We start from the raw sequence: 24,322 nt of genomic DNA, 5'->3' as shown, positions 1-24,322 counted from the left end.
CTATACTTCTGCCATCCTTTCCCATGAGGCAGTGAAGGCAGAATAACAAGCTGGGCAGGGCTAAGTAGAAGAAAATATCAGGTTTAAGACTTCAGAAATATCCAGGTAATGTGCAAAAACATTGCACCGAAAAATCACAAGCTACATGCAGTGATAGATTACAGGAGATGGTCACCATATGTATTTCTTTCTATTTCTTGGTTTTTCTACAATGAGCATTTATTTACTTAAGAAAACCCATCATCTTTATTGAAGTATAATTTACATTTGGAGACATTTTTGTTTTGTGTCGGGTTCAATGATTTTTAACAGATTTACGGAATTCTACACCATCACCACAATCTGAATTTACTTTTATAATCAAAAGAAAATGAGTATTATAAAAAGAAAGTCCTCTTATTACAGCAGTAAAATGGTTGTTGGCAAGTTGAATAGAAGGGACAGGGTCAAATTTCAGGTCATTAAGGAAAGACTAGGTAGTCACCAAGGAGCTCAGTAAATATTTCCTGAACTAATAAGGAAATGAAAATGAAGGCAGAGGGTAGAGATTACCTTTCAAGAAATGTGCCTGTGAAGGAAGGAAAGAAGCTTGCAGCCTCAAATCTACCTACCGGGCTTCCTCAAGCGTCTGTACCTTTGCACGTCACTTCTGTCATCTGAAACTTTCTTCTCTCTTTCAGTCACTTGATTCGTATTCATTCCTAGCTGCATAGCCATAGACAAGTTTTTTATCTGCTATGTCTCTCGGTTTCAGTGAGGATAACAGTGCCTACCGCAGAGTTTTTGAGAGGTTTAGATTTAGCCAATATGTGTCAATACAGTAAGAGAAAAGAAAACATTCCTTATTTTGTTGTTGTTGCTATCATTATCATTGTCATCATCATCATTACCCTTTAATATTCACCTCCTTATGGAAGCCTTCTCTCTTATAGGGCATCTCATATTTTTTCCTTAATAACACCCTGTGCAGATCTCTTTCATGACACTTATTATGCAGTATTTTATTTATTCACTCATCCGTCTCTTCCCTCCCCAACTGCATTAAATCTTTTACTTTTGTAAACATACAGTGCCTAAGCCAGAGAAGGTCCTCAAAGTAAATGTTTCCGAAACTAACACAGTGCAGAGAGGTGTATCAGGGTTTCAGAAAAGGGTGTGTGTGTGTGTTTGTGCATGTGTGTGTTTGTAATAGAGGGGTCTCTGAGTTTTCTAATTCTTGAGTCACTTTCAGTAATTTCTATCATTTAAGAGATTTATCCATTTTGTTTAAATTATCAAACATTTGTAAATATGATGTTCATATTTTCTTATTACCCTATTAATGTCTACAGAATCTGATAGTAATGTCCCCTGTCTCTCTTTCTGATGTTGGTAATTTGTATCTTCTTTTTCAGACCTATCCATCTGGAAATTTATCAATTTTATTGTTCTTAAAGAACCAGCTTTTGGTTTCATTAATTTTTCTCTATTGTTTTCCTCTTTTCTAATTCATTGATTTCAACTCTTATATTTACTTTTTTTCTTTTGCTTACTTGGTCTTTAATTTGCTATTCTTTTTCAGGTTGCTTCAATTGAAAGCTTATACTACTTACTTTTGAACTCCCTTCTTTGCTAATAAAAGAATTCAGAAGCTAAAATTTTCCTCTAAGTACTGATTTAGCTGCATTCTACAAATATATGCTTCCATTTTCATTCATTTCAAAATATTTTCTAATTTCCTTTGCAATTTGTTTTTTTTCAGGGACAGGGTCTTGCTGTGTTGCCCAGGCTGGAGAGCAGTGCCACTATCACAGCTCACTGTAACCTCAAACTCCTGGGCTCAAGCAGCCTCCCATCTCCCAACTCCCAAGTAGCTAGGAATACAGACACGTACCACCACACCTGGCTAATTTTTAAATTCTTTTTTTCTTAGACATGGGGTCTCACTATGTTGCCCAGGCTCGTCTTGAACTTCTGGCCTCAAGCAATTCTCCTGCCTTGGCCTCCCAATGCACTGGGAATATAGACATGAGCTACCATGCCTAGCCATGATTCTTTCTTTGACTCAAATATTAGTATATGTCTATCTTTTACTTTACAAAAATTAAAATAAATTTCTGTTATGGATTTCTAATTTAATTTCTTTATGATCAGAGCATTTACTCTGTATGAGATCAGTCCTTTTTAATTTACTGAAATTTATTTTATGACCCTGAATATGGTCTATCTTGATTAATGGTCAAGTAGGTTGACAGCAGTTTTCGAATTATCTATATCCTCACTAATATGGTCTACTTGTCCTACCAATTCCTGTGAAAGCGGTTTTGAATTATCTTCAGTTGTCATTTGTGAATTTGCCTTTTTGTCCTTTCATTTCTGTCAGGTTTTGTTTCATGTATTTTGAAGCCCTTATAATTAGGTACATACATATTTAGGATTGTTATATCATTTTCATGAATTAAGTTTTTATCATTCTGAAATGCCGCTCTGTATCTCTACAGAGATACAGAGCAGCTTCTTTGTTCTGTAATCCACTTTGTTTGATATTCATATGTTGACTCCACTTTTCTTAATATTACTATTTGCATGGTACATCTTTTGTCATCCTGTTAATCTTAACCTTTTTAAAAAGATTTTTAAGTGTTTATCTTGAAAGCACCATGTAGTTAAACTTTTTTTTTTTTTTTTTTTTTTGAGACAGAGTCTCGCTCTGTCACCCAAGCTGGAGTGCAGTGGTGCAAACTTGGCTCACTGCAAGCTCCACCTCCCAAGTTCACGCCCTTCTCCTGTCTCAGCCTTCCTAGTAGCTGGGACTACAGGTGCCCACCACCACGCCCAGCTAATTTTTGTATTTTTAGTAGAGACGGGGTTTCACCGTGTTAGCCAGGATGGTCTCGATCTCTTGACCTTGTAATCCGCCTGCCTCAGCCTCCCAAAGTGCTGGAATTACAGGCATGAGCTACCACGCCCAGCCCATAGTTAAAGTTTTTTGAAAAACAGTCTGATAAGCTTTGCCAGTTAGTTGGATTTTTTAGGCTACTTATGTTTAACATAGTTATTGATATTGTTAGGTTTTAATCTACCATTTTGCTGTTTCTTTTCTATTTGTTTCTTCTTTCTTCTCTTTTCCTACCTTATATTGAATTAACTATTTCTTAACATTTTATTTTATTTCTACTATTAGCTTATTAGCTGTACCTCTTCACTGTTGATTTTTATAGTTGTTGATCTAGGTTTTATTACATACATCTTAACTACAGTCTGTCTTCACCTACTGTGGTACCAGATCATATAAAATGTAAGTTTCTTGAAAGTATACTTCCATTTCCCCATTCATATTCTGTATTTCTACAAGTATTACAACCTCACAATATACTCCTGTTATTATTGCTTTAAGTATTCAATTGTCTTTTAAAGAAATTTCAATGTGAGAATAAAAAATAATTTATATTTACATGCATTTTTTATGTCCAGTACTATTTATTCCCTTGGTTTCATCCAGGTTTCCATTTAGTATCATGTCCATCTGCCTGAGCAACTTATTTCAACCTTTTTCGTAGTGCACATCTACTGGTGACAAATTCTCTCCAATTTTTCTTTGAATATGTGTGTTTTTCACTTTCAGTTTGGAAGGATAGTTTCACTGGATATGCGCTTCTAGATTAACAGTTTTTTTCAATTTCAGCCCTTTAAAGATTCATTGTGTTGTTCTCTGACTTGCCTAGTTTCAGATGAGAAATCTTCATTGATTCCTCTCTTTTTAATGTATCTGTTTTCTCTGGCTGCTTATAAGATTTTATATTTATTTCTGTTCTTTGCAATTTTATTATGTTATGCCTTGATTTGGTTTTCTCTGTATTTATCTTGGTTTTTTGTTTTTTTGTTTGATGATCTTTTAGACTTGTGGTCTTAGAGGTTTTTTTTTTTTTTCATTTTGGAAAATTTTCAGCCATTCCATCTGCAAATATTTTTCCAAACCTCTTTCTCCTTCTGGAATACAACTACACATATGTTAGATGAAGTGATACTATCTCAGAGATATCTGCGATTATTCAATAAATTTATTCCTTGTCTCTCTGGGAACCATTTGGATATTTAAAATGTTATTTCTAGGTTAATTTCCCATTTCTGCTCTGGCATGTAAGGTGCTTGGAAGTTGCCACTCATCCTAACAACAAGTAAAAAGCAGAAAAAAAAGACTGAAAAATAAACAACATTTTTTATATTTATCAGAAAAGTAAACTCACAGGGCAAACTGCTGCCCCCAAATTTGGAGAGACAGTTGATTTTTATGTGTGGTGTAAGAGAAGGGTCCAATTTTATTCTGTTACATGTAGAAATCCAGCTTTCCCAACACTATTGAAGAGACTATCTTTTCCTCATTGTGTTTTCTTGTTGCCCTTGCTGAAAATTAGTTGGCCATATATGTTTGGATTTCTTTCTGGGTTCTCTATACTGTTCTACTAGTCTAGGCATCTGTTTCTGTATCAGTACAATACAATTTTGGTTGCCATAGCTTTGTAATACAATTTTAAATCAAGATTTGTGATGCCTCCAACTTCATTTTTCTCAAAATTGCATTGGCTATTTGGGGTCTTTTGTGGGTCCTTATGAATTTTAGGATTTTTTTTCTATTTCTGTGAAGATTGTTATTGAAATTTTCATAGGGTTTGCATTGAATCTATATATCCCTTTGAGAGTAGTATGGACATTTAAAAAATATTAATTCTCCCAATCCATGAGCATGGAATATCTTCTCATGTATTTGTGTCCTCTTCAATTTATTTTATTAATTTTGTTTTTTGTTTTGTTTTGTTTTGTTTTGTTTTGAGACAGAGTCTTGCTCTGTCGCCCAGGCTGGAGTGCAGTGGTGCAATCTCGGCTCACTGCAAACTCCGCCTCCCAGGTCCACACCATTCTCCTGTCTCAGCCTCCTGAGTAGCTGGGACTACAGGCGCCCGCCACCACTCCCAGCTAATTTTTTTTTTTTTTGGTGTGTTTTTAGTAGAGATAGGGTTTCACTGTTTTAGCCAGGATGGTCTCAATCTCCTGACCTCATGATCTGCCCACCTCAGCCTCCCAAAGTGTTGGGATTACAGGGGTGAGCCGCCATGCCCGGCCTTATTAATGTTTTATAGTTTTCAGTGTACAGGTCTTTCCTTGGTTAAATTTATTCCTAAGTATTTTATTTTATGTATTTAATTTGTTTGTTTGTTTGTTTGTTTTGAGACAGAGTCAGGAGTGCAGTGGCCGGATCTCAGCTCACTGCAAGCTCCGCCTTCCGGGTTCACGCCATTCTCCTGCCTCAGCCTCCGGAGTAGCTGGGACTACAGGCGCCCGCCACCTCGCCCGGCTAGTTTTTTGTATTTTTTAGTAGAGACGGGGTTTCACTGTGTTAGCCAGGATGGTCTCGATCTCCTGACCTCGTGATCCGCCCGTCTCGGCCTCCCAAAGTGCTGGGATTACAGGCTTGATTTTTTTTTTTTTTATGTGATTGTAAATGAGATTGTTTTCTCAATTTCTGTTTTGGCTACATTGTTATGTATAGAAATGTCATAAATTTTTATATGTTGATTTTATATCCTGCAACTTTACTGAATTAACTTATTCCATCTAATAGTATTTTGTGTGTGAAATCTTTGGGATTTTTTACATATAGGATCATGTCATTGTAAATAGAGATAATTTTACTTCTTTTTTATCCAGCTTGAATACCTGTTATTTCTTTTTATTGTCTAATTCTTCTTCATAGCACCTCCAGTACTCTGCTAAGTAGAAGTGGTAAGAGTGGGCATCCTTACCTTATACCAGATCTTAGAGAAAAAGCTTTCAGTTTCTCCCCATTGATGATGAGGTTAGCTGTGCGTTTTACTCAAATAGCCTTTATTATGTTGAAGAGCTTTCCTTCTATATCTAAACTGTTAAAAGGTTTTATCAAATCAGACATTGAGCTTTATTGAATGCTTTTTTGTTAATTGATATGATCATGTGGTTTGTTAATGTGATATATCACACTGATTGATTTGTGTATATTAAACCAGCCTTGCATGTCAGGGGTAAAACCCACTTAATCGTGATGTATTAATGTGTTGTTGAATTTGGTTTGCTAATATTTTATTGAAGACTTTTGCATCAATGTTCTTCAGAAGTGTTGGCCTGTAGTTTTCCTATGTTGCTCTGTCTGGCTTAGGTATCAAGGTAATGCTGACTCATAATATGTGTTAGGAAGTAGTGTTGACCCTTGAACAACACAGGTTTGAACTGCATGGGTCTACTTATCTGCAGCTTTTCTTCTGCCTCTGCCACTCTTGACACTTCTTCTCAGCCTACTCAACATGAAGATGTCAAGGATGAAGACCTTTAGGATGATCTACTTCCCACTTAATGAATATTAAATGTATTTTCTCTTCTTTATTATTTTTATAACATTTTCTTTTCCCTAGCTTACTTTACTGTAAGCATAAAATATAGAATAAATGTAATATATGAAATATGTGTTAATTGATTATTTATGTTTTAAGTAAGGCTTCCAGTCAACAGTTGGCTGTTAGTAGTTAAGTTTTGGGGTAATCAAATGTTGCATGCAGGTTTTTTACAGCATTTTGGGGGTGATCAGCACCACTAACCCCCATGTTGTTCAAGGGTCAACTGTATTATCCAGCTCTTTCTTTTGGAGGCATTTAAGAAGTATTAATTATTTTTTGAAAGTTTGATAGAATTCAGCCATGAAGCCATCTGGTCTTGGGCTTTTCTTTCTTGGGAGATTTTAAATTATTACTTCAATCTCTTCCTTTGTTATTGGCCTTTTCAAGCTATTTCTTTTTTATTCAACCTTCTTCAGTTATATTTTCCTAGGAATTAATCTGTTTACCCCAGATGATCAACTATGTTGATATATAATTGTTAATAATAGTCCTTTATGATCTGTTTCATTTCTGAGAACATCTGTTGTAATGTCTCCACTTTCATATCTGAGTTTATATATTTGAATTTTCTCTTTCTTTCTTTTTTTAGCTAGTCTAAGGGTTTATCAATTTTGTTCATTTTTTCAAAAACCAACTCTTAGTTTTATTGTTTTTTTGTGTGTGTGTGGTTTTTCTATTCTCTATTTTATTTCTTTTCTGGTATTTATGAATTTCCATCCTTCTGATAACTTTGGGTTTAATTTGTTCATTTTCTTATTTTTTTTTTTTTTATTTTTTATTTTTTTGAGACAGAGTCTCACTCTGTCGCCCGGGCTGGAGTGCAGTGGCCGGATCTCAGCTTACTGCAAGCTCCACCTCCCAGGTTCACACCATTCTCCTGCCTCAGCCTCCCGAGTAGCTGGGACTACAGGCGCCCGCCACCTCGCCCGGCTAGTTTTTTGTATGTTTTAGTAGAGACGGGGTTTCACAGTGTTAGCCAGGATGGTCTCGATCTCCTGACCTTGTGATCCACCCGTCTCGGCCTCCCAAAGTGCTGGGATTACAGGCTTGAGCCACCGCGCCCGGCCTAATTTGTTCATTTTCTAATTCTGTGAAGCATAATGTTAGGCTATTTGGGATCTTCTTTTTTAATGTAAACATTTATTGCTATAAACTTTCCTTTTATGGGAAGTTTATGCTTTTGGGCATCCCGTAGGTTTTGGTATGTTGTGTTTTCATTATCATTTGTCTCAAGATATTTCTCAATTTTTCTTTTGATTTCTTCTTTGACCCATTGGTTATTCAGAGCCAGTTATTTAATTTCCACATATTTATGAATTTTCCAAAATTAATTCTGTTATTGATTTCTAATGTTATACCATTGTGGCCAGAAATAATACTTGATATGATTTTGATCTTCTTAAATTTAAGACTTGTTTTATGGCCCACCATATGATCTATACTGGAGAATGTTCTATGTGCACTAAAGGAGAATCTGTATTTTGCTGCTGTTAGATAGAAAGTTATATATAGCCCATTTTGTCTAAAGCACAATTCAATTTCAGTATTTCTCTTTTAATTTTCTGTCTCATTGATCTGTCTGTTGTTGCTGGGGAGTATTGAAGTCCCCACTATTATTGTATTGCTATCTATTTCTCCCTTTGTGTCCATTAATATTTGCTTTATATATTTAGGTACTCTAATGTCTAATGTGTTCTAATGTCTAATACATATTTACACTTGTTATATCCTCTTGATGAATGTCCTCTTTATCATTAGTGACCTTCTTTGTCTCTTATGAAAGTTTTTGATTTGATGTCTATTTTAAATCTAAATATAACCACTCCTGTTCTCCTTTTTTTAACCATTTGCATGGAGTATCTTCTTCCCTCCCTTCACTTTCAGCCTATGTATATCCTTAAAGCTAATGTGGGTCTCTCATAGGAAGCATATAATTGGATCTTGATTTTTTATTCCTTAAACCACTCTGTGTCTTTGGATTGGAAAATTTAGTCCATTTATAATTACTGACATTTAAGGACTTACTATGGCTGTGCTGTTTATTGTCTTCTGGTTTTTTTGTATATCCTTTGTTCCTTTTTTCCTTATTTGCCATCATGATTTGGTGGTTTTCTATAGTGCTAGATTTTATTCTTTTTTCTTAATTGTTTGTGTATCTGCTATAGTGTTTTGCTTTGTGGTTGCCACAAAGCTTACATAAAACATCTTATAGTTATGTAATAATTGACTATTTTACACTGATAGCAACTTAATTTTTGCCACATACAAAAACTCGAAACATTTATCCTTCATCCTGCTTGATCTAGTCTGCTGTTGAAGCTCTCTGTTGTTATTTTTAAATTTCATTTATTGACTTCTTTAGGTCCAAGATTTCTGTTGGTTCTTTGTTATGATACCTATCTCTGTTTAATTTCTCATTCAGATCATAAACTGATTGATATCATCAAATTGTCTCTCTATGTTCTCTTGTATTTTTTTTGAGTTTCCTTTTCTTATTTTGAATTCCTTTTCAGACAATTCATAAATTTTCTTTTCTTTGGGGTCAGTTACTAAAGAATTATTGTGTTCTTTGGTGGTGTCATATTTCCTTCCTTTTTCATGTTTCTTGTGTTTCTGAATTGATGTCTTCACATCTGATGAAACGGTCACCACTTCCAAAGTTTACAGAGTTACTTTCATAGGAAAAGACTTTCATCTGCAGATAGGCCTTAATGTGCTGATTGAAAAGGGTGTGCTGGCCCTGCTTCTGAATAGATGCAGTGGTCAAGCCTCCCTGCAGCTTCTTCAGCTGTGATCAGTATCACAGATGACTGAGGGTACCTCAGTGCCCTAGGCTATAAGAGTTTAGGGCAGCAATAGCAGCAACAGACTATGACAGTTGACAGTAGCAGGGACTCTTGGAGTCCTTCTGTTTAAATGTTCCCCACAACAGAGACTCTTAGCTGAGGGAAACTCTCTTGGTATCGGGTCTAACATGGCTTGCAAGCAGCCATAGCAGTTTCGGGCTTTTGTGAGTCTTGCCTCCAGGAGCTTGACCAGATTCTCACCATGAATATTGTGGAAAAAACCATTTGTGCTTCTGGCAGGGGGAAGAGAAAAGTGACCATTGTGAAATACACCAGAGCACTTTGTTGCCCTTCACAAAGCCTACCAAGAAAAACTGTTTTACAAGCACCTAAATTATTGGGGATTTTTCAGAGCCTAACCAATCTGGGGGAAAGGAGATAACCACCTACAGCCAACTCTAGCCTTCTATGTGGGGTATGGAAAATGCACAAGTCCAGCTGTATCAGGTAATCACTTTGGATGTCAGTGGCCTAAACATACCAATTAAAAGGCAGAGATTGTGAGAGTGGATCAAAAAATAAGACCCAACCATATATTGCCTCCAAGAAACCTGCTTTAAATATAAGACCTATATAGGTTTAAAGTAAATGGATCAAAAAAAAAAAAAAAATACCATGCTAACACTAAACAAAAGAAAGAGTTAGTGGTTATATTAATTTCAGATAGAGCAGACTTTAGGACAAAGAAAGTTATCAGGGATGTGGTAGCCATTACATGATGGTAAACGGTTAAATTCTCCAGGAAGACATGTCAATCCTTAACAGGTGTGTATGTACCTAACAGAACATCAAAATACATGAGGCACAAAAAACAAAAACAAACAAAAACTATTTGAGGCAAAAACTGATAGAACTGCAAGGAGAAATAGATGAATCTACTATTATAGTTGTAGACTTTAATACCCACTATCATAAAAGGACAGATCCAGAAGGCAGAAAAATCAGTAAGGACATAGAATCAACTGGAAATAATGGATATCTTGGACTACTTCATCCAACAGCAGCAGCATACAATTCTTTGCAACCTCACATGGACCATTCCCCAAGATAGACTACATTCCGGGCCATAAAACATATCTTAACAAATTTAAAAGAATAGAAATCATACAATATCTGGTATCAGACCACAATGAAACTAAACTAGAAATCAACAGAAAGATAGCTGGAAATCCCCAAATACTTTGGCATTATATAACACACTTTAAAAATCACATGAGTCGAAGAAGAAATCTAATATAAATTTAAAAATATTTTGGGCTAAATGAAACCACAACTTACCAAAATTTATGTGATATGGAGAAAGCAGTGATTAAAGAGAAATTTATAGCATAGAATGCATTTATTAGACAAGAATATCTAAAATCAATAGCCTAAGCTTTCATTTGGGAAGCAAGAAAAAGAAGAGCAAATTAAATCCAAAGTAGCAGAAGAAAGGAAATAATAAAAATAGAGCAGAACCGAGGGCAGTGTCATGTAACTGTAACCCCAGCTACTTGGGATGCTGGGGAATCCCTTGAGCCTAGGAGTTTGAGTCCAGCCTGAGCAACATAGTGAGACCCTGTCTTTTAAAAAAAAAATTAAAAAATTAAAAAGAATTAGAGCAGAAATCAATGAACTTGAAAACACGAAATCAGTAGAGAAAATCAATGAAACCAAAAGCCGGTTCTTTGAAAAGATCAATAGATTTGATAGGCTTTTGCCATGCAAACTAAGAAAAAAAGAAAGAGAATATAAATTACTAATAAAAGTAATGAAAAATGGGATATCACTGAAGAGCCTATGAGCATTGTAAGGATAATAAATAAATACCATGATCAATTCTATGCTTATAGATTTGATAACCTAGACACAATCTGCTGAAAACACAATCTGCCAAAAGTCATACAGGAAGAAAAAGATAATCTGAATGGATATATCTATTAAGGCAATTGAATCAATAATTAATGACCCTCCTTTTTCAAAACAGAATACATCAGGCCTACATGGATTCAATGCTGAATTCTGCCAAACTTTTAAGGAAGAAGTTATACCAATCCTCTACAATCTATTTCAAAAGATAAAAGCAGAGGAAATAATTCGTAACTCATCCTGTGAGGTCAGCATTACCCTGATACCAAAACCAGACAGAAACGTTATAAGACAAGAAAACTATAGACCATTATATTCCGTTAACATAAATGAAAATATCTTTAACAAAATTTTAGCAAATTGAATCTAACAATATACAAAAATAATTATACACCACAGCCAAGTGGGATGTATCCCAGGTATGCAGGGCTGTCTCAACAATTTGAAAATCAGTGAACGTAATCGATCACGTCTATGTGATCACATGATCATATTAATAGATGTAGAAAAATCATTTGATAAAATTCAGCAGACATTCATGAAAAAAAAAAATCTCAGCAAACTAGGAATAGAGGAGAACTCCCTCAACTTGATAAAGAACATCTACAAAAAACCTACAGCTAATATTGTACTTCATGGTGAGAAACTAGAAGCTTTCTCTCTAAGATCAGAAACACCGCATTGATTGTGATTCCCCTCTCACCACTCCTTTTCAGCATCAAAGAAATCTTAGTTAATGAAATACACAAGAAAAGGAAATAAGAGGTATACAGATTGGAAAGGAAGAAATAGAACTGTCTTTGTTTGCAGACAGCATGATTGTCTGTGTAGAGAATCCAAAAGAATTGACAGACTCTTGGAACTGATTAGTGATTATAGCAAGCTTACAGGATGCAAGGTTAGTGTATAAAAATCAACTGCTTTCATTTATACCAGCAATGAATAAGTGGAATTTTAAACTAAAAACACAATACTATTTACATTAGTACCCTCAAAATTAAATACTTAGATATACGTCTATAATAACTGTTCCTGACTTACAAAGGTTCAACTTAAATTATGTTTTTAACTTTACGATGGGTTTATTGAGGTATTAAATGCATCTTCTACTTAAGAAATTTTGTACTTACAACAAATTTATCGGGGTGAAATGCCTTTGCAAGTCAAGAACCATCTGTATGTATGAGATTTATATGATGACAACTGTAGAATTCTGATGAAAGAATCAGAGAAGAATTAAATCAAAGAACAACTAAATGAGCGCTTACCTCATTTATTTCCCTTCTCTTTGGGTCACAATCCACTGCTTCCTGTTGCCTAATATCCTAAATCAGTTTCTCCTTTGTTTTGTCCAGTTTTCTTGTTGTTTACTGTGGCAGATAAAATGCGGTCCCAGTTACTTCATCACAGCCAGGGCAGCAGTCATGAATTTTATTGTTTTACAAATTTGCACATTTATTTTGAAGTAAAATACAGATATTTTCAAGTATGAATGTTCTGTAAATATTTTAAATTAAATATAAATATTTGTTATAAATTTTCTAAATATTTTTGCTGGTAGGATGGTGCAGAATTTTCCCAGGCTGGCCATGACTGGATTCATAGTGTTGCATGAAAGGGGACTCCATCCAGACCCCAAGAGAAGGTTCCTGGATCTTGCGCAAGAAAGAATTCAGGGTTGAGTCCGCAAAGTAAAAGCAAATGTATTAAGAAAATAGAAGAATAAAAGAATGGTTACTCCACAGACAGAGCAGCCCCGAGGGCTGCTGGTTGCCCATTTTTATGGTTATTTCTTGATTATATGCTAAACAAGGAGTGGATAATTCATGCCTCCCCTTTTTAGACCATATAGGGTCACTTCCTGGTGTTGCCATAGCATTTATAAACTGTCATGGTGCTGGTGGGAGTGTAGCAGTGAGGATGACCAGAGGTCACTCTCGTCACCATCTTTATTTTCGTGGGTTTTGGCCAGCTTCTATACTGCAAGTTGCTTTGTCAGCAAGGTCTTTATGACCTGTATCTTGTGCCTACTTCCTATCTCATTCTGTGACTTAGACTGCCGTAACCTCCTGGGAATGCAGCTCAGTAGGTCTCCACCTCATTTTACCCAGCCCCTATTCAAGATGGAGTTGCTTTGGTTCATACACCTCTGACAATAGTGTTCCAAGAAGTTTCAAATAGATGCCTACAAAGCTTTTGAATAGAAAGTACTGCATAATTTTCTGAGCTTTATGCCATGTTTCAAGAATCTAGGAAACATTCTTGCTTTCTTCATCCTAAAACAACTATTTTTTTCAGACACTTATGCTATTATATTTAAAAGATATTTGAAGATTTTAAAGATGTAGCTATTATATTTTAAAAATATCATCGTAAGATCTGGGTTTGCCTTAAATATAAATATTTTAGACAAATCTCCTAATTTTCTTCTCTCCAAATCACCTTCCTGGAAATCATGAATGCCTGAACCTTCACCATTAATGGTAGGAAATGGAAAATAAAGGAATGAAGGACTTTTTAAAATTGAGGCATAATGCAAAGAAAAGGGTAGCACATTAAGATTAATTACCAACCATGGACACTTTTGTAAATTTTCCCCCTTTCTAATTGAGTTTTAAACCCAAGATTTTGTTAGGAATTACATAGGGAAAGTGAACCAATATATTGGGCTCTTTAATAAGGAGAATGATCTGGAAGTAGCCCTAGAAAAACAGATGAGAACTGAGTACTGTCTGGAGGAGGATGGGCACAACCAATCAGAAATGGCAATAGTGAGAAAGAACCAAAGATGAAAACAACAACCACCAGTACTACTACTACTATTTCTACTACTGCCTTGCTCACTTCAAAATTGTAGTTCCATCCTCTTCTGTTATATATTTGTTCAGGTTATGCCGCTGGTAGTTGTTTGAAAATTGTGTTTCTATATACAAATGATAGCTATAAAAATAAGACTTGGTTTAAAATAACTAAGCCTTCCTTTAAGCAGGGAAATGAAATGTACACTCAGTACCATCTTGATACTAAAACTATTCAAAAAATGCTTTAGGGACAGTTTTCCTGATAAGTTAGCCACGAATTTTCAACCATGATAAACCAGATCTGTTTAGATTTATAGAAGAGGGGTTCAGGAATTCAGACAGCTATGATTTAGGCTCAAGTAAGTATTAATAGTAAAAACCTCAAAGGTTGATCAATTAATTTTATTCCTTTGGTTACTCTTATTCTCCAAAGTATTGATTCTACTCTGTTTAGCTGTTAGCAAGTTCCAGAAATGTTTCTGTATTACAAACTGGCCTCATTTTAAATTCAGCTTTGGCAGTTTCGAGTGGGTCCTGATGCTTCCTGGAGTCCTGGGACTCATACTGGATTTCTCTCTTTTCCCTTTCCTCCTTTTTTTAGATGACTATTTTATACCTTCCTTCCCTTCTGAAATTTCCCAAAGATGTTTTCTACCATCCTCATGCTCAGCTGATGAATCTTTCTTCCTGCTTTGTAGAGATAATGAGAGCAATTGGAAGCTCCCATCGCTGTTCCTGGGGAATCATTTGCCTGGACTTCCAGCAAAGGCCATCTCCTCCCCTCGTGCTCGAGGTCCCACCCCGTAGTAGTTGGCTTGGGCTGCCATAACAGAGCACCACAGACTAGGTGGCTTAAAACATGAAAATTCATTCTCTCATAGCTCTAGAAGCTAGAAGCCCGAGATCAAGGTGGTGTCAGGATTGCTTTCTGGTGAGGCCTCTCGCTGCATTCTTGCTGTTTCTTTACAAGGCATTTCCTGTGTGTGTGTACAGAGAGACCAGCAGAGAGAGATAGGTGTCTCTTCCTCTTCTTATAATGACACCCATCCTCTTGGAGTAGGGCCCCACCCTTATGACCTCATTTTACCTTAATTGCCTCGCCAAAGGCCCTATCTCCAAATACAGTCAAATTGGGGTTTAGGGTTGCAACATAACATAGGAATTTGGGGAGGACACAGTTCACTCCATGACATATCCCTCCCCTTAACTCAAGAACATGTCTCTAGGAAAGCTCTGGCATCATCTGGTTTTCCCCCCTCTCTACTGCTAGATCTTTCCTATCGACCTACAAACATGCTGTTAATTTCCTCAGCTTACCAAAAAACAAAACAAATCATCTCTCTATTCACCCATTTCTTGGATAGCTTCCTTCTCATTTCTCACCTTCCTTTATAATAAAATTCTGAACAAATTCCAGTGCCTCTCCTCTCTGAACTTCCTTTAATCCAACTGTCATGTTCCCCACTACAACAAAATTTCTTTTATCCTTATCACCAGTGATCTCCATGTTGCCAAACTGATGTGATCAATTCTCAGGCCTCACTTTCTATGGCCTCCCCATAGCATTTGACACAGCTGAGTAGTCCTTGAAACACTTTTCTTCACTTGGCTCAGGATGACATATTATCCTGATTTCTTTCTTTTCTTTTCTTTTTTTTTTTTTTTTTTTTTTTTTGAGATGGAGTCTTGTCAGGCAGGCTGGAGTGCAATGGCACGATCTCAGCTCACTGCAGCCTCCACTTCCCAGGTTCAAGTGATCCTCCTCCCTCAGCCTCCCAAGTCGCTTGAATTGCAGGCACCCGCCACCAGCTAATTTTTTTTGTATTTTTAGTAGAGACGGGGTTTCACCATGTTGGTCAGGCTGGTCTCGAACTCCTCACCTCAGGTGATCCACCTGCCTTGGCCTCCCAAAGTGCTGGGATTACAGGCGTGAGCCACCAGCCTATCCTGATTTCTTGACTCTCTGGCTATTACTTCTGTTTCCTCCTCATGTCCCAGCCTCCTAACATTTGCAGGCCCAGGGCTGAGTATACTTAGACCTCTGTTTTGTTGTGTGTATACTTGGGATCTCATCCAGTATATACAGTGGAAATCTTGGGATCTTATCCAGTAGCATGGTTTCACACACCCTGTATAAACTGATGACTTCTGAATTCAAAGTTTTAACCTAGACCTTAAACCATAAACTCGAGACTTGAATACCCAAATACTTCAATACTGCACGTTTAATAGGCATCTCCAAGTTTAATAGGTACAAACTGATCTCTTGATCTTCTCTGCAAAAACCTATTTCACCTATAGTTTTTCCCATGTTAGGTAATGACAACTTCATTCATCTAGTTGCTTAGGACAAAAATCTTGAAGTCATCCTTGACTCATCTCTTTCCATTATACAGTATATCCAGTTGGTTCTACTTTCTAATTTTTCTCCAAATCTGACCCCTTCTCACCACCTCCTCTATTGCCATCCTAGATTATTTGCAGTGCCTTCCTAACTGTCTTATTTGCTTCATTCTTGCCCCAAACAAAAGCTGGAGTGGCCTTATTAGTACCTTATTATTCACCATTTTGGCCAGGCTGGTCTGGAACTCCTGGCCTAAAGTGATCTGCCTGCCGCAGCCTCCCAAAGTGCTGGATTACAGGGGTGAGCCACTGCTCGCGGCCTCCGTACTGTGTCTTGAACATGCTGTGCATGCCTCTGCCTCAAGGCCTTTGTGCTGATTCTTCCTTCTGCCTGGAATGTTCTTTCCCTAGAGATTACCCCCATCCCCTACAGGTTTTTGTTCATATGTCAACCTCTCAGGGAGGCCATCTGTTACTTCAGTATTTTTAAAATTATAACGTACCCCCTAACTTTTATCACTTCCTCTCTCTCTTTCCTGATTGATATTTCTCCATAGCACATGCACCATAGAACTTTTCAAAGTTACTTTGTTTACTCTCTAGATGTTTCATAAAAATAGAGAGGGATTCTTGGCTGTTTTGTTCATTATTATTGTCCAGCTGCCTAGAGTGGATGAATGAATTGGATATTTAGTTATAAAGGAGCTTCATTGGGTTTGCGAGATTTGGGAACTGGCCATAAGCTCTTGAAGAGTAGCCGCCACCAAGACACAGGCTTTCCTGCATTAATTATTATCCGTGACTCCAGCATTTTTAGGGAAAAGTAACCTCATCTTTACCACACCAGGATTAATTTTTAGATTTTCTAGTGGGTGAATATTTTTAAAGCACTTAAAGCACTTAAAACAGTGCCTGGGACATGGTATGAGCTCTGTAAGTGTTTATTTTAAATGCAACAAATACTTTATTAAGCATTTTGTGACCAAAAAAATAGTGACAGAATGTGAGCCAAGACAAATAAACCTCAAGAGGTTCAGAGTAGCCCTAATTCTGATGGAGAGCGGCTTTAAGTCATCATAGAGCTGGAGTCAAGTCTGATGACTTACTAGAAAAACAGCAGTAGTCACATGCCCTCTCTATTCTTGAAGAAGCAAAACTACCCTGTGTCCTCAATGGGATTATAGATACAAAGAGATTTATGGAATGAACTCTGAAGAATTGGTTTTAAACTTAAGTCCATAAAAAAAATGGTTATGAAAAGAAAACTTCAGAGGTATGGACTGAGGCGATAGAAGAGGAAAAGGGCTTGTATGACATCCACTCATTCATTAGGTGAACAATTGTGCCCCAAACACTATGTTAGGGGCTAGGAGCTGCCTTCTAGGATCTCATAATCTAGTAGGAGAGAGACAGATTAACCAACAGTGACCAGTTCAGCCTTAGTACTGCCATAGAGGTGAGCCTAGAGTGGGCCGTGAGCATTGGATTGCTTCCTCATCCTATTTGTGATATGAAAATAAACAAATCAGTTGCTTCCAACTAAAGGTAGTTGGAACAGAGCTCACCTGTTTATATCTCTACTCCCTGTGGAAGTCCCATCAAAATGAAAGTAATGAAATTGAAAAAGGCGTGAACCAGTGGTTTTTAACCTCGGCTGAACTTTTGAAATAGCAGCAGAAATTTTAAAAAATCTTAGTGCCCAGCCTGTAGCCCAGACAAATTGAATCAGAACCTCTGCAGATGAGACTCAGGTATCAAGATTTTTATGCTATAATTTTTTTCAAAGAAAATAAGAGACAACCTTACACATAAGAAATCAATAGCATTGAGAACTTGAAAAAGGCTGGGCCTGAAATTAACTTAGCAGAACTAAGAATCCTAAAAACTGAACAATTCCTGGGGGAAGGGAGGCTTGAAGGATACCAATTAGAAGCAGCAAGATCTCTCCCGTGGTAGAACTTTGGGAAAGTTCAGGAATTGGAGAGACTGGGTATGGGGTAAAGTGAAGACCTGGAAGATTGGTTGAAAGTCTGTATTTGGAGCAGAAGGCCCAGATTTTATCCCAAGACTGCCCCATCCCTACCCCTGGTTTGCTCTGTGGAGATACGGAATGAGAAAGGGCCTCAGCTATAGTTAAGGGGAAATGTGAGGCTGGCCTTGCACTAGAGTCACTCTCCTGAACACCTCGATGCCCTTCTGAAAATACTGGCCATCAGATCTGTGCTGCCTGGCAGGAAACTGGAGGATGCAGCTCTGGGCAAACTGATCCAAGAGGGAAATCCAGTCAGATGCTGGCATGGGAGAGTGCAGGCCCCTTTGTAGCATATCCTGTGGTGATTCCCACCCATCCACAAACCCGTCCACATGCAAGATTCTTCTATACAGTTTTGGAGGCCTCACTTGGAATAAGAAAGGACATCAAAGATCACCAGATATTTGAGGAAAGTATCTAAAGTGAAAGACAAAGACCAAAACAGACAGGTGAAAGTAAATAAAGGGAACTCAGAAAAAAAAAAAAAAGAAAAAAAAAAAGCACATTCTACTGAGCAGGAAAAAATTAAAACATATGTGTCGATAGATAGATAGTTATAGACATATAGACAGATAGCTGATGGATGGATGGATGGATGGGTAGATGGATGGATGAAAGGAAGGAAAGATAGATAGATAGATAGATATCAGGACTGTATTGCAAGGCATGATGCGGTGCTCTCACTGGTGGAGCACCTGTGCTCAGCAGCCAAAGTGTGAGTTTCTGTCCTGGCTTCATCACTTCCTAGCTGTGTGATGCTGGGCAAGTTACTTACCCTCTCTGTGCCTTAGTTTTCTCATCTGTAAAAAGAGGGTTGATGATGATGATGCTGTTCAAATAACAAAAAGGAACTGTTGGAAATTATGAATATGATGGCAGAATATAAAGTTTTAGGTAAAAGTTGAGGAAATTCTAAGAATAATCAAAAAGACAAAGAAATGGAACATAGAAACAACAAGAAAAAGAGACACTAAACCTAAGAGGTACAAAATCAGAGTTGCAGGGAGAGAGACAGACGGACAGACAGAGAGACAAGAGGAAATCATGAGAGTAATGACCAACCTTTCCCAGTAGTGAAGGACACGAGTTCAGACTGAAAGAGCCTCTTTAGTGCCCGCATGACTGATGGGAAAAAGACCCAGTCTAGGGCACGACACTGTGACATTTTTAAACACTGACGATGAAATAAAGATCCCAAAAGTTTCCAGAGAGCAGAAAACAGATCACATAAAAAGAATTGGAACTTGAGTGGCAGAGGGGATAACCAAGTTCTAAGCAATGTGGACTGATTCTAGAAAGGCCACCCTATTTCCAGGACATAAAACTTGTTTGATTTAGATACATTTGTCACTGTAAAAAGTAGCTCTTATGCATTTGGCAGAGTCGGGGCTCAGCTCTTTGCTCAGTGATTCTCAAAATCCCATCTCTCCTTTGTCCAGAAGCATCTATTTCTTTTATTTTTTAATTAACATGAAAAAGTATTAAATTTACCTTCCTTTCCTCTTCCTCCACTTCCCTCTCTCTTTCCCTTGCCCCTCTTATTTCTTCTCCCTTTCCCTTACTTTACCTTCTGAGCCTTCATACTTTTGCTGCGTCTATTTCTGTCTCTCTTTCTCCGTTTCTCTTTCTATCCACAGAAGTCTTATGTTTGTCTAATAATTGGCAGAAGAGATCTTTTTTTTTTTTCGCTTTTTAAGTGATGAATAGTTGGCGTCACATCAAAGACAAGCCCTGTGGTTTTCTGGCTGCCCCAGAAGGGCGGTGCAGCTGGCAGGCATCCCAGCTGCCTGGCAATAGGCATGTGGAAGAGATACCAGGCTCACAGGTCACTGTGTATGTGTTCATGTACATGTGTTTTTCAGGCCAACAGCAGGCTGAAGCAGATCGAGAAGGAATACACTCAGAAACTTGCCAAATCTTCACAGGTAAGCAACATTAAAAGACAGAAAACCAGGTAAAACCAAAACAAAAATGAAACCTCCACGTAAAACTTTGGTACAAGTTAAACTTCATTCTTTTCAGTTTTTTTGTGAAATGGTATCATATTTTTATGTGTATACAAATAAACAGAATATGGTTTTAATATTTCAGTCATTAAAAATCAAGAAAAATTAGGCATATTTAACCACTTGAAACGACACACACATGCGCGCGCACACACACACACACACACACACACATACTCAGATGTTGTAAAACCAGCCTGTACACTTGAACAAGCCCAGGCTGAAACATACTTCACAAGGACAGGAGATATACACCTACATTTATGATGTAAGCAGTTTGGTACTATCTGTGCTTTTTTTGTAATATTCCATTTTGCTCTACCTAAAGGCTTCTTCAAACAAAATTCAAAATGATAAATAATTCTAAGTTAAGTCTGCAGCTCAACTGTTGACTCCTTTTGGGAAAAAGAGAATTCTAAGTCCCTACATCCATAACTTGCTATTTGTACTTACTATTGTAGTTTTAGTATAAGAAAGGCCAATAACTGAATGCCTGTCTCTACTTGAAATACGATGCTCAGGGTACTTTTTCAGCGTAAGTTGTTACAGTGATATCCAGTAGTATCATTTAAGGAACTCCAAGTATTCCTTACTTGTGTAAGTGATTCTAGAACAAATAAATACTACTTATCTTTACTTTGCAGGTAGGTAGGTAAGTTAAGCCATTTGGTTTTGTGAGCATGTCTAATGATTGGTAAAACAAGCTTGTCTTCATATTTTTTTATGTATACAGTGGTATTTGGTAGTAACCTAGAATTTACCATACTACCACAAAATGCCACATAATAGTAGTAACAACAACAAAACAATAATAATACCTAATGTTCATGGGGCACTAACCATGTTGACTCATTCAGTCTTTCACAATAACTCTGGAATTAGGAACTATTATTGGTGCCATTTTTCCATTTGCGAAAACTAAGATTCAGAGAGATAAGATCACAGAAGTTGGCAAGTAACTAAGCCAGGACCCAGTCTGGATCTGACTTCAGAGTGGAAGTTCTTAACCTTAACATTACCAGCCTGGCCCAATCCCTTCCTTTTTTTTTTTTCCCCCCCGAGATGGAGTTTCGCTCTGTTGCCCAGGCTGGAGTGCAGTGGCGCGATCTGGGCTCACTGCAAGCTCCACCTCCCAAGTTCATGGCGTTCTCCTGCCTCAGCCTCCCGAGTAGCTGGGACTACAGGCTCCCGCCACCACGCCCGGCTAATTTTTTGTATTTTTAGTAGAGACAGGGTTTCACCATGTTCGCCAGGATGGTCTCGATCTGCTGACCTCATAATCCTCCTGCCTTAGCCTCCAAAAGTGCTGGGATTACAGGCATGAGCCACCACGCCCAGCCCAGCCCTTCCATTTTTAATATGGCAGAACTTTGGTGATAGTTATAAAATTTCATTTTTTTGTTTGTCTGTTTTTGAGACAGAAGTTTCACTCTTGTCGCCCAGGCTGTACTGTTATCACATGGTCTTGACCCACTGCAACCTCCACCTCCAAGTTGGCTTCAAGCGATTCTCCTGCCTCAGCCTCCTAAGTAGGTGGGATTACAGGCACACACCCCCGCGCCCAGTTAATTTTTTGTATTTTTAGTAGAGACAGGGTTTCACCATATTGGTCAGGCTGGTCTCAAACTCCTGACCTCAGGTGATCCGCCCTCCTCCCAAAATGCTGGGATTACAGGCGTGAGCCACCACACCTGGCCTAATATTTCAGTTCTAGTAATTCACATCCTATTAGAAAAGCAAAAAGTCTTTGTCCAAATGAAGAGTCATATGTTTGTGTAAGAAATGATAATTATGTCTTGATTGCCATTATTCCAACCCTTCCTTGAGGAAAGAACATGGAGAAATATCCTTTTAATCCATTGAAAAAAATTCTTGCAATCAAAAGAAATGTATTTAGGCCAAAAGTTAAAGTTTAAATTAAAACATTAAAAATCCCCAGTTGGCATATCCTAACATCCTGCTTGTTTCGCTTTATGTTAAATGAGGGAAGCAGACCGAGAGTGAGATATAAGATAGCTAATAAAAATGCCTAAATAATGAGAGTGTAAACAGGAGTATTTATCTAAAGGAATGTATGAAGAAGCCTGATTAGTTGATATTAAAACAAATTAAATATAAGTTAATGCAGAAGAAAGCCTGAGCTCTGGAGTCCAGCACCCCTGGATTTGAATACCAGCCCTACCACTTCCATGACCTGGAGCAAGTTACCTGCCCTCTTTGGAATTCCGTTTCCTCATTTGTCAAATAGAGGAGCAGTACCAACCTCATAGGATGGTTTTAACTATTAAGTAAAACAATGCCAAAAATGTGTTCAGTATGGTGCCTAGTACACACTAAAGCACTTAATGAATGTCAATTATTATAGTATCAGCACTAAAATTGCCATAGAGAAAGAGGAAAGGAGGGAGGGAAGAATGAAAAAAGGTTTGGAAGGTGGAACAGATTATTGCTTCAGACACCATGTTTTTGGGTGTTCACAAATTGATAAAATCTCCCTGAAAAGCTTGGAGAGGCATAGGGTTGCTAACTGTTTTCCCAAGGAAAGACTTGAAGGTGGAGAAGGAAAAACCAACTAGTGACAACTATCATACACTATTACCATCATTTCATTAATCAAGGGACAGCACAACACCAAAAAAATCTTAGAAAGGGTGTAATATAATAAAAGATAGTCCATCCTTTTCATAAAAGTTAGGATGATAACCTTACATTGATAATATTTTGTTTGCCAACTTCTAAATATTTATATCTGTGCACTGGCATTTGAGAAGCATTAGTCTACAGTGCCAGTCCGTTCAGAGAAGCATGTCTGATTATTTAAAAATGAGCATTATGAAACAAGACTATGGATTGGATCTCTCCACATTTAAGTGATAGTTTGTTGGAATCTCTAACATATCTCATTAAGCTGATGAGAACACTAAAACCAAAGCTGCTTAACTCTGTTGGGTTTTTAAAAATCCCTCTCTGAAAAAAAGAAAATGAATGCATTAGTAATGAATGTGTTGGTACCTCAGAGAGCATAAGATTAAATTTGGAAAATATTTTAAAGATTTTCCGCCTCTAGAGGAAGCTGCTTACTTTTCACGATTTTATCAAGACTTTAGGACCTAATAGAACATGTACATTGAACCCTTGGCACACCTGAGCACTGTGCCCATTCTGAGATCTGCAGCACTCACCCTCGCCACCACTGCAGTGTTTGCATCATCTCTGGGCATGCCCCCAAATATCATTTCCATCAGAATCACATATTTTTTAATCTTAATAAAAGAATGCAGACGATGCAAACACTGCAGTCGTGATGAATGCTGGAGTTTACTCCTCTTAAAACATTGAAATAATAAGTGATTATATATTTACCTTGCCTCTTCAATATTAATATAGTTTTCCCCACTCAGCCTAGTCATCTAGTGCCCATTTTTCAAGGAAAGATACTGCCATTTTGCCAGAATGTCCACAGTTAGAAACATGGGCAGGACTGAAGTTTGAATGCCAGTTGAGCTTGCCTGCTGCCAAGAGACAAGTGTCTCCTACCGCTGCCCCACACTGCCCAACACCTGAGGCGTATTAGTACCTGGGAATATTCCACATGACTGCTGTGCCCATCTCTGTGTCAGCCTCCTGGGGGCCAACCCAGAATGCATGGGGCATCCACTTATTTTATGAGAAGCTTCGGTGTTTACCTAACCTTCCTAAGTAAGCATGGCTTCTTAAGTGGCATGTCTTCTCTATTGTATCATATTTTAAAGAAGAATTTTATAAAACTCTCAAACTGTACTACAATCTGAAAAACAACAGAATGAGTTGAAGATGAAATCCTAACCCCTATTTAGGATCCTGTTTGTTGGTTTTTTTTTTTAAGACCACTAACATTTTTGCAAAGCATTAATTGCTTAACAATTATTGTTAACTATTATTAACTATTATGACTTTCATGAGTTTGGGTGCTTACACCATCAGCTCAAAATAGCTCTTCTTTTGTTTCGGAAAATACTAATTTTTAATATCCATATGAAAATTATCTAATCCACGTCTTTTA

General features: G+C 37.4%; 1 protein-coding gene across 15 annotated transcripts in view; it reads left to right on the top strand.

Moving 5' to 3' along the window:
• The window catches only part of CEP112 (centrosomal protein 112), a 569,199-nt gene that overhangs the window by 430,490 nt on the left and 114,387 nt on the right, over nt 1-24,322 (top strand). For 13 of the 15 annotated variants that reach the window (XM_010379988.2, XM_030923682.1, XM_010379989.2 and 10 more), the window contains one exon: nt 20,137-20,199. The exons of the other annotated variants lie outside the window; for them this stretch is intronic. In XM_010379988.2, coding sequence (XP_010378290.1) covers nt 20,137-20,199 — 63 coding nt within the window. The remainder of the gene's footprint in view (nt 1-20,136; nt 20,200-24,322) is intronic. 15 annotated transcript variants of the gene reach the window in all.

This window comes from Rhinopithecus roxellana, chromosome 19 (genome assembly GCF_007565055.1).
Source record: "Rhinopithecus roxellana isolate Shanxi Qingling chromosome 19, ASM756505v1, whole genome shotgun sequence".
NCBI classification, from domain to species: domain Eukaryota; kingdom Metazoa; phylum Chordata; class Mammalia; order Primates; family Cercopithecidae; genus Rhinopithecus; species Rhinopithecus roxellana.
The sequence above is the reverse complement of the archived record's forward strand: the minus strand, read 5'-3'. Positions and strand labels throughout refer to the sequence as shown.